At 34.7% G+C, this 16,753-nt stretch overlaps 1 protein-coding gene across 1 annotated transcript in view; it reads left to right on the top strand.

The window, feature by feature from the left end:
- The window catches only part of LOC138711644 (uncharacterized), a 76,194-nt gene that overhangs the window by 14,669 nt on the left and 44,772 nt on the right, over positions 1-16,753 (top strand). The window contains exons 7-12 of the mRNA XM_069842776.1: positions 1,018-1,158; positions 2,366-2,474; positions 5,150-5,259; positions 7,906-8,089; positions 10,121-10,207; positions 13,072-13,223. Of these exons, the coding sequence (XP_069698877.1) occupies positions 1,018-1,158; positions 2,366-2,474; positions 5,150-5,259; positions 7,906-8,089; positions 10,121-10,207; positions 13,072-13,223 (783 nt within the window). The remainder of the gene's footprint in view (positions 1-1,017; positions 1,159-2,365; positions 2,475-5,149; positions 5,260-7,905; positions 8,090-10,120; positions 10,208-13,071; positions 13,224-16,753) is intronic.

Genomic DNA, 16,753 nt, shown 5'->3' on the forward strand with positions numbered 1-16,753 from the left:
TGCCATGACTCCATGACCCATATGCCACAGATATATGCTGATGTACGTTACAAGTTACTTGTGAAAGTTTTTTAAAGTATGAAATTGTAGCTTTCTGTTCCACGAAAGAATTAAGTGCTTTGTGCATTACCAGGCAATCGCTACAAGTGGAATCATGTCAACAAACACACTACGTTATAACATTAAACAACTCTTTATCTTTGTATTTCATTCTTAGAATTAAGTTATAGTTGTCTCCTTAATTGTATCTTCGTTATAGTTTCTCGTATTAACCAATAGATACAGCTATAACGATATTTACCCGCCAAATTTAATTGTTATGAAAATTCACACAAAGAAAAATTATGGAATTGCTGTTAAAGGAAACGAAGCTCTTTCTTTTCAAAGAAAACGTAACAAGAAAATATATTCTATATTACATATTTATAAAAATATGTCATAACATTATTAAGTAAGTAAATTTAAATAATACTAGTGGGTCTACATGTACTCTTAGTAAATGTTTAACTTGCATACCATAGTTGTAGTTTTAGCCGTTGAAACTTTCATTGCATACTGTTTAGCTATCTTAATTTTATTAAATTGCAAGCTGCTCATTGTGAATCATCTTCTGACATTTATATTAATAATTTATAAATTATTTTACTCCTAGACACGGAATAAAAATATTCGTGAAATAGTTTAGGTAGTTAAAATCAAGGTACAGGTGTACAAAAAGAGATACTAACATAGACCACAGTCGTAATTTCGAAATCCACTTTCTCTGTATAGCAGATTTTGAACACAAATATTTTCATGAAAATTTTGTAATAGAGATTTTTCAGTAACAGATAATTTATGCTTTGAATAATGAGACAGTAAAATTTAAAACATTTGTTCCGAAATTGTTATGTAGGCTAATTCAAAGACATTATATGTATTTGTTTTATGTATAAATTTTAGTTTATAAAGTTTTATATATACACACATATGCAAAATTCTTTGCCTTCTATTCTTGACTAAGAAATTTTCGTACAGGATGAGTCTCTCACCATTCGAGAGGATGACCTTCTGGAACGTGTGTGTAACGTACGCCTTTCATTGGGCAGGCCAGACAACGGTCAGTCAGGGCCTGGTGCAGAAGTTCCTATCATTACCGACGTACAGAAGCGCTAAAATGTAAGTTATAACACTCTTTAACAGTTACCTGCCATGTCATACTCGTGCAATATTTGCGAGTTCATCATTCTTCATCAAGATATTATGACAATTTCATAAGTTTGGTATAGGCTAATGGCTGATTACTTACGTCTTTGATATTCGCACCGCGTTAAGCTCAAACATCCCATATTTCACTCAATTACTAGGAACAGATTTAATGACAACGTTTTTATTTCAATTTTATAATAGATGGAAGTAAAACTCTAATTATTTTTCATCTGCTATTACATCCCTACATTATTCGTCTCTATGGCAAATAAATAATGATGATTCCATAGCTGCGAACATATATTGTCGTGTGATACGTAGAAGAAAAATCAACGATGTTAGTGTAAAAATATTGTTGACGAGTTTATAAAGACGACTGAACTGGGAGAAAACAATATAGATCTGACTGAAGATCATTCTAGAATCTTGAAATGTTGTGAATCAATCTGGGAGGTCGCACAGAAGGGTATCCGAATATAAGAATTGGGATTATTTCAGAAGTTGTTGCAGTGAAGTCCAAGAAAATTCACACGTAAAGCATAAAGCCAATTTAATAAACATAAAAATGGAAGAGAAAAAGATGACAAAAATCAGAAACATTACACTGTCCAACTTAATCGTATCAGTCAGGATGTGTTACCCGAATACAATGCTTGTTTAGCCGAGAAAGGACGACATTTTCAGCAAATTCTATGAGGTAAGATTTCATGCAAGGTTTAGGAAGCGGAGTTGAGGTACGGGCGGCACCGACTGCGACATGCTCAGTAGCCGAGATATAAAACACCGCGTGAGCGGACAAGGTTTATAAATAAAACTTTTACCATTTCGGTAGCAGCAATAGGCATACCCTTCTAATCCTGAACTGCACTTTGGCGTAGGTTCGATTCCCGCTTTGCCTGATTACCTAGTTCGTTTTTATCAAGATATTCCCTTATTTAAAGGAGAAAATCGAGTATTAAAATGGCGAATCATCGGCCTTTTCTCGCCAGATACCATCTCGCTATCCCCAATTCCATAAGTGCTTGATAAAACGTAATTAAAAAGCGAAATTGTGTGTGAAACTGAGAGCTATCCCCAAAATAGACCTGCTGTGCCTAGAAGTCCTGGTTTAGATATACGAGATCGCTTATTCTATGATTTTTTGTGACTTGTTAAGTATTGTATGTTTCCTCTACAGATCCTTAGTCATCTTCGTGGTTGGCCTGATTCTCATCAACATAGTTACTTGCTTCATAGGCATGCTCATGTTTGCTGCTTACCACGACTGTGACCCGCTCAAAACTAAGGTGATGGAAGACTTTTTCCTCTCATGAAATGCATGTCCAATGAATACCTCTTATTGTAATCACGGATAACGTTATCAATGGGTTTATGTTATTATTTCTATGAATTCCCGTACGGACTAATAGGCCTACTAAAACATTGAAAAATTCTGTTTACTGTGATCATGCATTCGATTAATGTTGTTACATGTTTTTTCTTTCACAGCTTTTGTTTCCAAGCATTACACTGTTTTCGAGCATAAAGTAATGGGCAGTTTATAACAAACTTTTTTCTTTGAAGTCGAACATCCTACCCACCCCCAACTCAGCTGTTGAAGGACCCGTCGCTGGCAGTACAGCTATGCAAGGCTTGGAAGTTCGGTATAGCTCGAACAGAACCTGGGGAAGCTTGACCTTGACGGCGAAACCAGTTCTACGGGCGGTTAGGAGTAGAGGGGTAACGCGTGTTCAGTCTCGCTTGCATCTCGTCACTCATATATCGGCCAGTAGCCGACCCCACACCACACTACTGCTCTCTCCATTCAAGTTTCACCAGGTTCTGCACGAGCTACACATTCTTCCCCAATCACAATAATTGACGGAAGATCAGTCAGCATAAGTAGTAACCCTCCCAATTTTTCTCTTTTACACGACAAAAGATGTTTCATCCCTTATGTTAATAGAGTAATTTAATTTCTGCTTTTGCATTGTGAAAAGCATTAGATGTTTAGTTACATGGTGTTCAGTACAGGTCAGAGGACTTTCAAAATCACTGAGAATGAAATATTCATTAATGAACTCCTACAGGAAAATAAAAAGCAACAATTAATGAATATTTTAGTTATTGAAACAGTCAGTAATACTGTGTTATAAATAACTTAGGTAAATTTATGACCATAGTGTAATTATAGGCTATGAATATGTACTAAATGCATCAACTTTCAATTGCATTTTTCGCACACTGTATATCACTGTCGATCAGAGAAAATGCAAAGAGAGTTTTTACGTGAGAAGTCTGAAAATTTAACCACTTACAGACATAATAATTTGGAATATTAAATAAGCTATTTCACATGAGGGTGAATGAAAACTGTCATGAAGGGACACAAAATGCAGAATGTATATAAAACTATTTTCTTTCTACTAGGACCTATATCAGTCTATACATTGGAATATTGAATATTACGCAAGATATCATTCTGTCCTTCAAATATTTTGAAAAAAAAATTCTAAAAAGAATTACAGTTCATTTATTTCAGAACATCAAGTGGCAAATAAGCAATAAAAGATATTTAAAAAAATTACAACTTCAAAGTGCAACTTCCGAACTCCTTGAACCATTAATTCTCCTTAATACTACGAGTATAATAACATTTTTACGTGCAAGATTTTTTCCGAGCTCAGGAGACGAGACAGATCTGCATTTTGCAAGTTCGCACAATGCACTCTACAAACCTAAGGCGTATACATCTTTTCAGAAAGAATAAGTGACATACTACATTTATGGAATAGCCAAAGAATTACATTCGAAGTATACAAGATAGATCTGAATTGATTAGCTCTTATTGAAATAAAATAGATATATACTGGGGAATCATAGGTAGTAGCATACTAAATTTTAAGTGTTAACAGTTCTATTTGATATCAAAATGCAGGCCAATAAGTCTATTATAAAATTGTTTTCAATCTCTCAATACACGAATTACATTACGGAGCGAGATGGCTCAATTGTAAGGCACTAGACTAGTATTCGGGATATTGGGTTGAAACCTTGTGGTCGGCCAATCTGACTGAGGTTCTTCATAGTTTCCCCTCAGTCACCAACGCAAATGTCAGATTTAAAATTTATATAGTTTTCATAATAATTAATAGCAATTAAATTCATTACAATGAATACAACAGAATAGATGACAATACAAACAAAGTCACAAAATACTCCACTATCTATTGATATATCCAAAGATCATACGTATGCAACAAAATAACTTACATGTTAAAATGTGTGTAAATAATCTTTAAAAAATATATATATTTTCGACCGAAAATGAAATAGGTGCACATGTATGTTCCTAAAGTTTACTTTATTTTTATTTTACCGGAATAGAGTTGCTTTTATTATATTCCAATGTTTAGATCTGTATCTCACTTTCTTTTCTTCTATTATAGTTTTATTTTTATATTGTTTAGTGTCGATTTTGTTATGCTATTATTTTTTGTAATATGTTAGTATCCTGTTCGTCAACTTTTTGTTAAATTTTCACTCCTTTTATACTTTGTCACCTGGTAGTCTGTTTGAGAAGGCCCTATGACAGGTAGACAGAACTGGCGAGAGAGGGGTGGAAAGCATGGAGAAAGCGTTGGTTCCCTATCCGCAGTCCACCGACGTTGAGTGACGTATCTGTGGCCCTTACCCAATCACATAAGACAGACACTGAATACAAATCCCCTCTCCTATCAAGTCAATGACGCGGGGTTGGAAGGAAGAGATGAGCGACGTTACCGATGAGTGACGCAACGCCACAATTGTCGCCCAGATATGGAAGCCTATCCTATGGCCTTAACTTTGCCAGTATAAATAAAATAAATTATTATTATTATTATTATTATTATTATTATTATTATTATTATTATTATTACTCTCTTTCCTAACATATAACAGGTTAAATAACGTTTCTCTTGTTTACTGTATTTATTAACAGGGCATATCCAGGGCAGACCAGATCCTTCCATATTACGTAATGGATATAGCAGGGACTATACCAGGTTTACCCGGACTCTTCATAGCTGGCATTTTCAGCGCTTCTCTTAGGTAAGGATAAACAGCCATATTCTATCGCCGATGCCCTCATCATCATTATCATCATCATCATCATCATCATCATCATCATCATCATCATCATCATCATCATCATCATCAGAAGCAGAAGCAGTAGCAAGGTGTCGGCCAGAAGCCTGTTCCAGCAGTCATATCCCAATGTCCTCGTGGCTGTTTTTATTATTTTGCCATTTTATCATTAATATTGAATAAATACCGTATATATAATTTTAAAATCCCATTAACCGATCAAATGTGTTTAAGTGTTTTAATCGATTAATTGAATTGATTAAAAACTGTCGTGTAGTGGAATAAACATAACTTCCTGCTTTACAAAGGTAAATTCAATAATACTTTAAGTAAAACAATAAAAACTAGAAGATCCCTCTTCAATTGTTTTTTTAATAAGGCTTAGGAGAGGATTTAATTTTACAAACTACGAAAAGGACGTACCGTACATTGTTCATTCATTCATTCATTTATTCATTTTATTCCATAGATCTTATATGAGCAATGAAGCTTTAAGATGTGGAACAAGTCAAAATTTTACAATATTACAATTACAAATTTTACAGATTTTTATAGTTTTACAATTTAGTAATTTTCTACAATTTTTTACAATATTTTGGCGAGATGTAGTGAGATGAGGTGAGGTCCGAGGATTCGCCAAAATATTACCCGGCGGATATTTGTCAAAATAACCACCAGAGGTAGATGGCTATCTGCAATTAAAAGAGGGTTAATAATCCGAGTAATAATATTTCTTGAAATTAAATACTTCTATTTCCTTCACATGCACCTGAATGTTCATTGATTGTTTATGATACTGTAAAAGATCAGCTCTCGGTTGCTTTAGATCAGGCATGATCAGCGCGGGCATTTCTAGCCTTTAAACGAGGTGTAACAGTGACATAGAATATCTTTTAAGCGTGCACCTGCTCTACATCACAGTCACACCTCATTTAAAGGCAAGAATTGCCCACGCTGAACATACCTGCTTTAGATTATCAGTTCACTTTCAAATACACCTACCTATTGTACGTTATTGTTCGTTATTTAGAAATCGGAGTATTCAGTGTGATATATAGCATAGAAAACTTTGTGATTTTAATAAAATATTGTGGAAATGTAACGAACTGAAGGGCAGTGTTTTGTAAGAAATGCAGTTATAGTTCAATCACAAGTAGTCCACAATATTATATTAAACATATTTTACCACTCCAGCCATTAATAATTGTGTGTGTAAAAAATACATTTTACAAATCACGGTGAAACAAATCACAAAAATGCTTAATATTTATATATTCATCTCGTAAATGCAGGATTTGTTAACATACTCATTATCAATACAATAGCGATGAAATCATTAAAATACTCGAAATTGTAAAAGATATCAAGTAAACCTATTTTACCTTGGACAAATTGCACATCTCTTATTTGTAAATATAATTAGAGGAAGCGTTACAAAACGAAATAGGAATACAAATATGAAATAGTGTGATATACGACCTGAGACGTTGTGTATTCTATTGGAAGCCTTCCAAGTTACTACGCACTGATGTACTTTCTTTGGCAGGAATGTTAAAAACGTTTTATTGTTTTCGAGGAAAGTGGAAATTTGGCGGTAAGTTCTTTTCTTGAATATACTTTATTATTCCTTAATGTTAGAAATATTAAAAATATAATTAAATTCTTAAAGACAAACAATCTAGGTTTATAGCGTATATACTTTCATTGACTTCGTGTTTAATTTATGATATATTTCGAGGTTATGACTTAAAACATCAGTGTGTCACAAATATGAAATTCTAATATTATTAGTAAGCCATCTTTTTACCCTGGTTTTCGGTTTCTTTATTAGTGTTGACACCTGTAGGAGGAGGAAAAATCTCATCTTTCAACACATTTAGAAAACTTGAATTGAAAAGGCAATGCAACAAGCCATAAAACAGTTGTAGGAAAGACGTGAGAGACAATTCATATGGAATCAATATTAATGTTAGGAAAACGAAGATGCTGAATGCTTGTTCCGATCTTTTCTTAATACAGACCAATTTGATTGTGCAATTTTGTTAATATTGTGACTTGTTAATAGTATTCCATATTTGTACCTCCATCTTTATGAAGAAGATATGTTAGATTTTGTGAAAATTATTTTTTTCAAACATTTTATAACATCTTACGAAGTTCTAAGTCCGGTATACCATTCACAGTGACATTCAGCAATAAACAGGACGATACTTCACGTTCAGTATTCAAACCACGTAGGTTACAAAACGAAAAAACCAAAATGGTATTCCATATTTGTAACACTTCCTCTACTCTTGACAATTTTTGTCTTTCATAAAAATTGTTTATCAACCTAGAAGTATTGTCTGATCATTATACCAAATCACAGGATAAAATTTTCCTAAGTATATAGGCTACTATCAAAACGTTTACAAACCCCCGTATGTACTTGTAAGTTACTGGGGAGGGGACTTAAACAAGAGTTTCTCCCAAAAGTGAGTCGCTCCTTCAAAACGTTTGGGAACCACTGGATAAATATGATGACGAAGACGATGAAGAATAAGATGAAAAATAACAAGAGTTTGGTACAAACAAAAGCCTTAATTTGAATTCCTAATGTCTATGTTCTAGCACCATGTCCAGCTGTCTGAATTCAGTAGGCGCCACACTATTTGAGGACTTTGTACGCCCCTGTTTCAAACATAAGCTATCAGACAAGACTATCAACAATATCATCAAGTTTGTCGTCGTGGTCATTGGTGCCATCTGCGTGATCAATGTGTTTGTTGTTGACAGGCTTGGCACAATTCTACAGGTAGATATAAAAGTGATCTGCATATTCGACCAGTCAGCTAATTAGCAAAGATGATACTGTAAAATTTTAATGGGTTATTTTACGGCGCTCTATCAACTTCTGTGGTTACCTATCGTCTGAATGATATGAAGACGTTACCTAACATTTGCTTTTAATTAGTTGAGGGAAAAATCTAAAATAAAAACACACAACAACCAGGTAATTTGTCCCAAACAGGATTTGCTCTGTGCAAATCGCATTTTTTATAGTATTATTGGTTTAGTAACAAAGCCAATCAATGTAATTTTTCCCGTCGATTGCAATGAAGTCATCATATTTGTTGGAACCTTAGATACTTACGAGTAATAATTCATGGATTTCAAAATTTTGAAACTTCTTAAGGCATTCGGCAATGCTATTCCCCACCATGCGGCGTCTATTATTTATGTGAATTCTATCATAATTTCTCCTGCAGCTTCTAATTCAGACCTGCAGAACTGCAGCTCCTCAGAGCGACTGCCCTTTATCCCTTCTTACCCCACCCACCTTTTCTACCAGTGCGGTCATAGCGTTATAGTTACGCTCGGCTGCATCAACATTCATTCTCGCGGCGGCAGTTATACAATACGCTATCAAGAATTACAAATGAACAGATAATAAAATCGTGAGGAACATACCTTTAGAAAATAAGAGAAAAATGAGTGAGGGAAACAAATAAGTTAAAAGACACGTAAAATAAATTTTAAAAATGTATGTGTGCATAAAATAATGTAAGAAGGTCTATCTATGTATATATCGTCATATTACTAGTAAAGCCGATTAAGTGCACGTTTTGTGTAAAATAAGTTAAGTACAGTCCCGGACTTGTCTTTCCGTGCTCTGTATTCTAATAAAATGAAATAATTCCGAAATGTTGCATGCAGGCATCAAACCAATTACTTTATTTGAAGAATTTATTATGAATTTTCGTGCATTAATAAAGTTTTAATTCCTGTTTTTACAAAACTTGCATTACTGGTCTTAACTGGTTTTACTAGTAATAGGACGATTGTACGTTGATAAGTGACTGATAGCTATATGACTGTATGTCAATGCTGTCATTCAGCACTGTAACACACTCCAGCCAAATAAATAAACAAATAAAACAAACAAACAAATAACTAAATAATAAATAAATACACAATACGCGTACTGCAGTTTAAAGACAACTGGAACATGGCAAAATCTAAACCCGCGAAGGAATACTACTTCCAAAGGAAATGTGAATATGATTATTTTGTTGTTGAAGACGAAAGAATTGCTTGTTTACTGTGTCCCATTCAATTTATTTCTACCCGTCATTTCAATATTAAACCATATTTCAACAAAGCCCATATTAAGAATTATAGAATGTACAAACTTTCGGGTAAGTTCATTATTACCAACTGTATATTGCTTATTTATTTATATACTGTTAAATTAAGGACGTCACTCGTTTTGTTCATTTTGAATTGAAATTAATAGTGACTTTCAAGGTTCATTACTTCCGTAAGTGATGATAGGAGGAAAGTTTTCGAAAATCTAAAGCAGGTTTGGTGGAAAGAAATCTCAAAGAAACTACCGACAGAAAATCTAGCATAATTGTAAACCTTGAAAAGAGATAACGCATTATAAATACAATGAATGTATTACAGTCCTTTTTGAAAATTACATGTCGCCACTGATAGACCTTTACACGGCAGAGAATGTAAACAACTCTACGCGGAAGTCGATCATCCCCAATAGAAGTGGAGTGAGGCTGACGTCATATTTCCCCTACTTACGGGTTCTGCAGACCTGTTCTAATCAATGAGGCACTTTGTATGTAGTATTTATTTTGCAGAAGAAGTAGGGTACTAGGCTATATCTTCTAAGAAGAATATTTAATGTCATTGATTTTGCTCCCAGCTCGCACCTTGTTTGCATTAATACTCATATGTATTATTGAATTAAGTAGTATTGCATCTTATTAAAGTTTCGAAATTTTTATTCAATATATTCCACAAAATCTGATACATTCCAAATGCTTGGCAGGTAACAGGTTCCGCTGTGGGCGTTACAAGTGGTGCCATTTTGGGTATCTTCTCCTTCGGAATGTTGTATCCAAGAGGAAATGCAAAGGTAAAAGTAACTAAACTAAATCTTCTCACAAGACTTACTCTTACTGATTTCGACATGTAAGTACAGTGAATGTAAAAAGTATTCGCACGGTGGGTAATAAAGATAAAAATATATAGCAATAATAAATGTGCTTCAAATCCTATACTCTCAACTTTGTAGACATTAACACAAGTTACGTACAAGTGTATATATATTTTCTGTTATTAGTTTACATATAAACACAAAATGAATTGAACAATTCTTACAATGAACAATTATGTTTGATTAAAACACAATGATACCAAACAAAAATAGGAACAAAAAGTATTCGCACACTGATCTCACTTTAGTCAGTTCCTTTTCATTTTCAATATTTTGTAAGGTAGCCCTTGCATTTTACAATAGCCTCTAACCTTCTGGGGATAGAATTAACTAAATTTGAAGTAATACTTGCTGGAATGCTGTTCCACTCTTCTATGATTGAAGTCTTTAGAGACTCTTTACGGTAATATGCCTAGTCTTAGGTCTTATTTCTAAATAAGCCCAAAGGTGTTGGTTGGGTTGATGTCTGGTGACTGGTGGGGTGTCTGAAGATATGAAGGGATGCTATAGAGAATCCACAGTCGAGTATTGTGGGCCTTTATGTTTGTGGTCGTTGTTTTGCATGAATATGAAATTGCCCCTGATGCCAAAATTTGGGCACTAGGCACTAGATAACCCTTCAGAATATCAATGTAACGTTGGTGATCCATATTGTCCTCAATAAAAGCCAACTACTCCACTCCTGCTGAACTCATGCACCCCCATACTAGTACCCAAACTCCACCGTGTTTTTCTTTTCCAGTTCAGTATTTTTTTCTCCACACAGAACTTCTCCCACCAGACTGAAATATATTGAACTTATTTTCATCAGTGAAAAGTATTCTGTTCCAAAATTCTTGGGGCCGGTTAAGATTTGTTTAAGCAAAGTGTAATCTTTTACTCTTATTAACTTTTCTTATGGTATTTCATATGGGCGATTCTACCATGGCATTCGCTGCTTCTTAGGTAATTTCGGAATGTACACATACACTTATACCGAGATCACATTGGAGCTCTGCCGTACTAATATGCGGATTCTTTTTAATTTTTCGTATGATTGCTCTGCCACTGTATTCGTTTATTTTTCTCTGCCGGCCACTTCTCCTTAAATTTCCGTTCGAATTTCTTTCCCCGTATCTGTCTATGATTCCCTTGATGGCTGACTTACCCCTATTCACAATCGTTGATGTTTCACTCTGTGTTTAACATTGATTATGCAGACGAATGATAGTAGCCCTTCCTTTCTTAGAATTTCTTTCCCTCTTAGTCCCATTTGACGTGATGGCTATATACTACTTGTGATTCTAGAATCAAACTGACTTGGAATATGAATTACGTGCGTTTTCTTAGTATACCATGTGCCTACTGTGTTCCGCAGGAATGTTTTTATTCGTCAACAGAGTTGAGTGTGCGAATACTTTTTACGCTGTAATTTTGTTAGGCATTAAATTTATTGAACTATGACAGAACCTACACGCAAAATTATGAAATTTTATTGTGTGTATTTGCTATGTGATGCATTATTATTATAAGTGAACAGTTTATTTCATATCAAGAGTTAATAGTACTTCATTTAGGTCCCAATTTGTAGTAAAAAATCATCGTGCGAATACTTTTTACATTCACTGTAAAACAAATTGATATGCACAATGTGCTTATTAATTAGAGATTTTGTCTTCTTAATATAAATATGCCAAATTCTGTAAGAAATGAAGGAAATGAATATCCACTCATTCACGAAAATAGTACTTTATTTTATTAATCAACGAAAAGCAATTTTTACAGCCTTATCTCCACGATTATTTCATGGATGAAACAGTAAATTTGTTTCCACATCCGCGGTATTGTAGATGTAGGATTATTGTAGGGCTTAAAAAATACAGGGCTCTCATTTTATGAGGAAACTTCGCATTATTCCGCCGCCGGCCTACTTTCTATTCTCCCGACCGCAACGTGGGAAGCCACTTCTACAAAACATTCCCGAAGTTAATTACTTTCGAGAACGTGTGTGTGGCTGTTGCTTGTATATTAAGTAATCAATTGAAAAATGAAGTATACGGTTGAACAGGGAATTTATTTGGTGGAATGTTACGTGAAAAAAGGTAACTTTAAGAGACTCATTCGGAGATTACTGTAGTTGCTAAATGTCTTCATGTGCCGGTAGTAACGCAACACGTTCCCCGCCGGTGCAAGCTCAACAAGCAGGAAAGTGTACGTCGGGGTTTCGCTGTAATCTAGTTTCCTCATAAAATGAGAACACTGTATTTTTAGGGTTGGTAGCATGGATTATCCTTAGCAAAATGTTTAAATAAACATTTGTCCTTTTTCCAATGGGTGTGGAAATAGAGATGTTAAAATGTTACACATAACAAGTTTTACAAGTGACAAGAAGGAAAAAAAATGGCCGCACTCGTTAACAGCAAATATTTCTAAGACCACCTCGGATAACGGTGGTGTTACATGATGCATGCGCTTATAGTAGCAGTTTCAGAACTAAGTCATCCACATCTGTGTATCGTAGAACAGTGGTACTGTGTTCGCTTAATGACTCGAAGGCTGAGAGTTGGAGCCTTGTTCAAGTTATCATTTTATTTTGTTATCGTTATTTAGCGATATAATTAATATTCATGCTTTCCCTCTCTCTCCCCTAGTTCTACATCCCTGCTCTACACAAAGAGACTATAACGCCATATACCACATGTTCACACAGTACTTTAATTACAGCTGATGTATATATTCATCTTAAATTACGTAGGCCTACATCAAGTTTCGTTAATTATTATTTGTAATAATTGTGTTAACAGGGAGCGTTAGCCGGTGGCATATGTAGCATGCTCACCATTGGTTGGATCGTATTCGGTACACAGACAGCAAGACTTGATGGGAGGATCAAGGATCCAGAGCTGCCAACATCAGTTGAGGGATGTGGTTTAAATGTCACAATAGAAACACCGGAGTAAGTAAAATAAAACACTAATTCCTAACAAACTTCATGAAAATATTGCTTCTGTGAAATCTGGAAACAGAAAATTACAATTATTATAAAATATAACATTTTTTATACGGAATTAGCAATGATGTGGTGATAACACAACTGATTTCTTCCTTTGGCAAATATGGGTGTATCCACTTCACTTGCGTGAATCGGGATCCGCATATTGGGGATAGATGGCAGACTGTGACCCATATTTTAAGTTGCATATTACTTCGCCGGACCACGCTGTGCATTATGTGTATGATTACCCAAATGGTGATGTTTTCTCCACTTGTGACACTCAGAAGAAATATCCCTGCTCAAAACTTACTCATAGAACATGAAACTTCAGAAAATATTTACAAAAGGGACCTTCCAGCATAATACATTTAATATATTGCTTTTAAAATTGTATACTAATAGATGGAATTCAGGCCATAAGTTTTTATAAGAAACTAGTTCTGAATATAGCTTCCATAAATATCGTAAAACTTGTATCAGAATGTTCTTTTTGTAACACTAACGGAAAACACGTGTTTTTTATGGTTCTCCGTGATATTTTAGCCTTCTTTATCTGGTAGACCTGTACAACGAATAACCTTCATTGAAAATTATTTAGGCTAAATCTTGCGTTGTGTCGCAGCAAATTTGCAAGAGTTTTTAATTTTTAATATTTATGTAGTGTCAAAGATTCAGGAACATCAGGCGAGACAAAAAAATATTATGAGTGTGCAAATTCTCCGCGTGGCAGAAGCGAAACTTCTAAAGCTGTAAATCATGCATGTTGTCCCAGTACTTTTATCTGATGTGAAGTCCACACATGGTGAACTAAGATTTAATTTTAAATTACTGACACCAGTTGGATCGAGCATTGCACTCGTTATTATTTTTGTAGATTTTTGACAGTATAGGATCATTCACTAAATTTTTGACACTCCGTAACTAAACTGTTGGACAGACGCCATTTTCCTCTTCATTTATTCCCGCAGTCGTTCCACTTTTATTTTTTCGTTTTGGCCCAATTTTCGTGGGTTCATTTGCACGCTTTCTTTTACGCCACACTTTCGTTGGTTTAGCATCTGATTTCGGTTTATTTTCTAGAAAAAGCTTCTCAACAATATACTCTGATTTCGGTACATTTTCTAGCAAAAGCTTCTCAACAAAATACTTTGATTTCGGTACAGTTTCTAGCAAAAGCTTCTCAACAATATACTTTGATTTCAGTACACTTTCTAGCAAAAGTTTCTCAACAATATACTTTCACTCACTGTTTTCGACTGTATAAAGTCGCAACACTACACAGATGACGCACTGCACAGCAGCAGCCAGCCTCAGTCATACAAACTTACGCATTAACTTGTGTAAATTTTCGATAAACTAAAAAATTAACTTATTTAAGAAATAGCACAGGAACGTATACAAACCCGTAGAAAAGTCCTCTTTTTCGAATGCAGTCACAGAATTTCTTGCACAGATGATTAATCTTTTTACGCATATTTGTAAACTATTTTTACATCCTACAGTTCGTGTTGACAATGAAATTATCCCTTTATTAAAAGTACATACAGTTCCCAAGGATGTTTTGACGTTATTTCGTATGTTTTCCTCCGACAGGGAAAGATATGAACTTCCTGAATCCAAATCAGTACTGTATGGTGTGTGATACATTACTCTGAAATGAAATACTCGCAGTAATTACGGTACTTCGTTTGTTGTAAAGTGTGCAATATGGTCATACAGAAGTATCAAACGGTTTTTCAGAAGACAATGAAACCTTCTGTTAAGGATTTTTCGAAATCTTTTAACATTATTTCTTACCTTCTGACTGATGTCCACAACTGTGGAGTAATGGTTAGCGCGTCTGGCTGTTAAACGAGGTAACCCGGGTTCGAATCCCGACCGGAGCAAGTTACCTAGTTGAGGTTTTCTCCGGGATTTTCCCCCAATCCAATATGAGCAAATGTAGGGTAACTATCGTTGCTGGACCCTGGACTCATTTCATCGGCATTACTACCTTCATTCCATTCAGACGCTAAATAACCTGAGATGTTGTTACAGCGTCGTAAAATATCCACTTACTTTCTGACATTAAGAGTTTGTCCTTATCCTAAGAAGTCTGTCAAGATCAAACAATACAAAAAGACTGTTTCCGTCACTTTTTCAGCAAAATAGAGGACTTCAAACTCTTTCTAGATTGCTCCAATTGCAAAATTACATTCTTATTGGTAGGAGTATAGTGATGGTGCAAATCATATTAGCTTATGACATAGTTTTAAACCTTATCTGGTACTTATTGTTTCACTCTAATCTCTCTAAACTTGTAATACTTTCTTTACGTTTTCAGTGTTCAACAGTTAATCAGTAATGACAGCTACAAACTATCCTTTGTTCAAAGCAGGAAACGCCGATTTCCTCCCAAAAATGAGGTTCCGATTCCTTCCCCAAAAAGGGTGTAGCCCTATTCCCTTCCTTTTTTTGTTTGAATTCAGTGTAGTCCAATTCCCTCCATGCCTTAACCATACACACAATTTTCCATCACACTTCACACTTTATAACTGAAATAACCAATCCATACCATTGGTGAGTTCATCGTTTCAATCAGTTTTTATAATTCACTTGCATGTTTTCAACACACTTCCAACTCCTAACACCATTCTTCAATGTTTTCTGGAAGCTAAACTTGTAGTTCCATCAACACCATTAGTTCCTTGTCCTTTTCACTTATGGTTTTTTTCTACACTCCAATGGTATAACGAATGAACATGCCACACCCCCTTTAACTCATTCAGTATTACCAACACAAAACTAACGACAAATGTAGGCCTACTTAACGACCGAATCGATTGTTGTCTTTATTATCGATTTATATTTATGTGCATATGTATTTTTCTGTATAAAAAAGTGCAAATATGTATTGTTGGAAGTAGTCGAGAGCACTATAATGAACCATTATTGTCTACATTTTTCTTAGTTAAGTATAATGAAAACATTATGATGTTTTTAGATTCACTAACAGATAGACTGCTTACATGGACACTAGTGTACTTAAGCATTCATGTCTGCAACGATATGTAACCAAAAACAGACGGACTATGATACCTATCCAACAACCCAGCCAGATTTCACGGGACGGAATCGGAGTATTTAATTCCAGCAGCTCCTTTTTGGCGCGGAGGGAATCGGTATATTTACAGTTACTGCTTCGGAGGAAATTGGGAAGAAAAATTAAACGCTGGAGGGAGTCAGCCACCCGTTAAAAGTATTAGCCCTTTTATTACCTTCGACATAACCGCGTGCAAAAACCAATAAAATATTGGTATAATTTTATTATATAATTTTCAGCCTTAAAATTGTTTTGGTAGTTTGTTTTAATTTCACATTATAGAATCTACGTATGTAATGTGACGATGTAGAAAATACTCTTCTTTTTTTTTTTTTTCATAAATACATGATATCATCAGTGAAATTGAAGAAGTGGTTTTAGGCAAACCATATCTTTAACTGCTAGTGTA

This window comes from Periplaneta americana, chromosome 13 (assembly GCF_040183065.1).
Source record: "Periplaneta americana isolate PAMFEO1 chromosome 13, P.americana_PAMFEO1_priV1, whole genome shotgun sequence".
Classification (NCBI taxonomy): Eukaryota; Metazoa; Arthropoda; class Insecta; order Blattodea; family Blattidae; genus Periplaneta; species Periplaneta americana.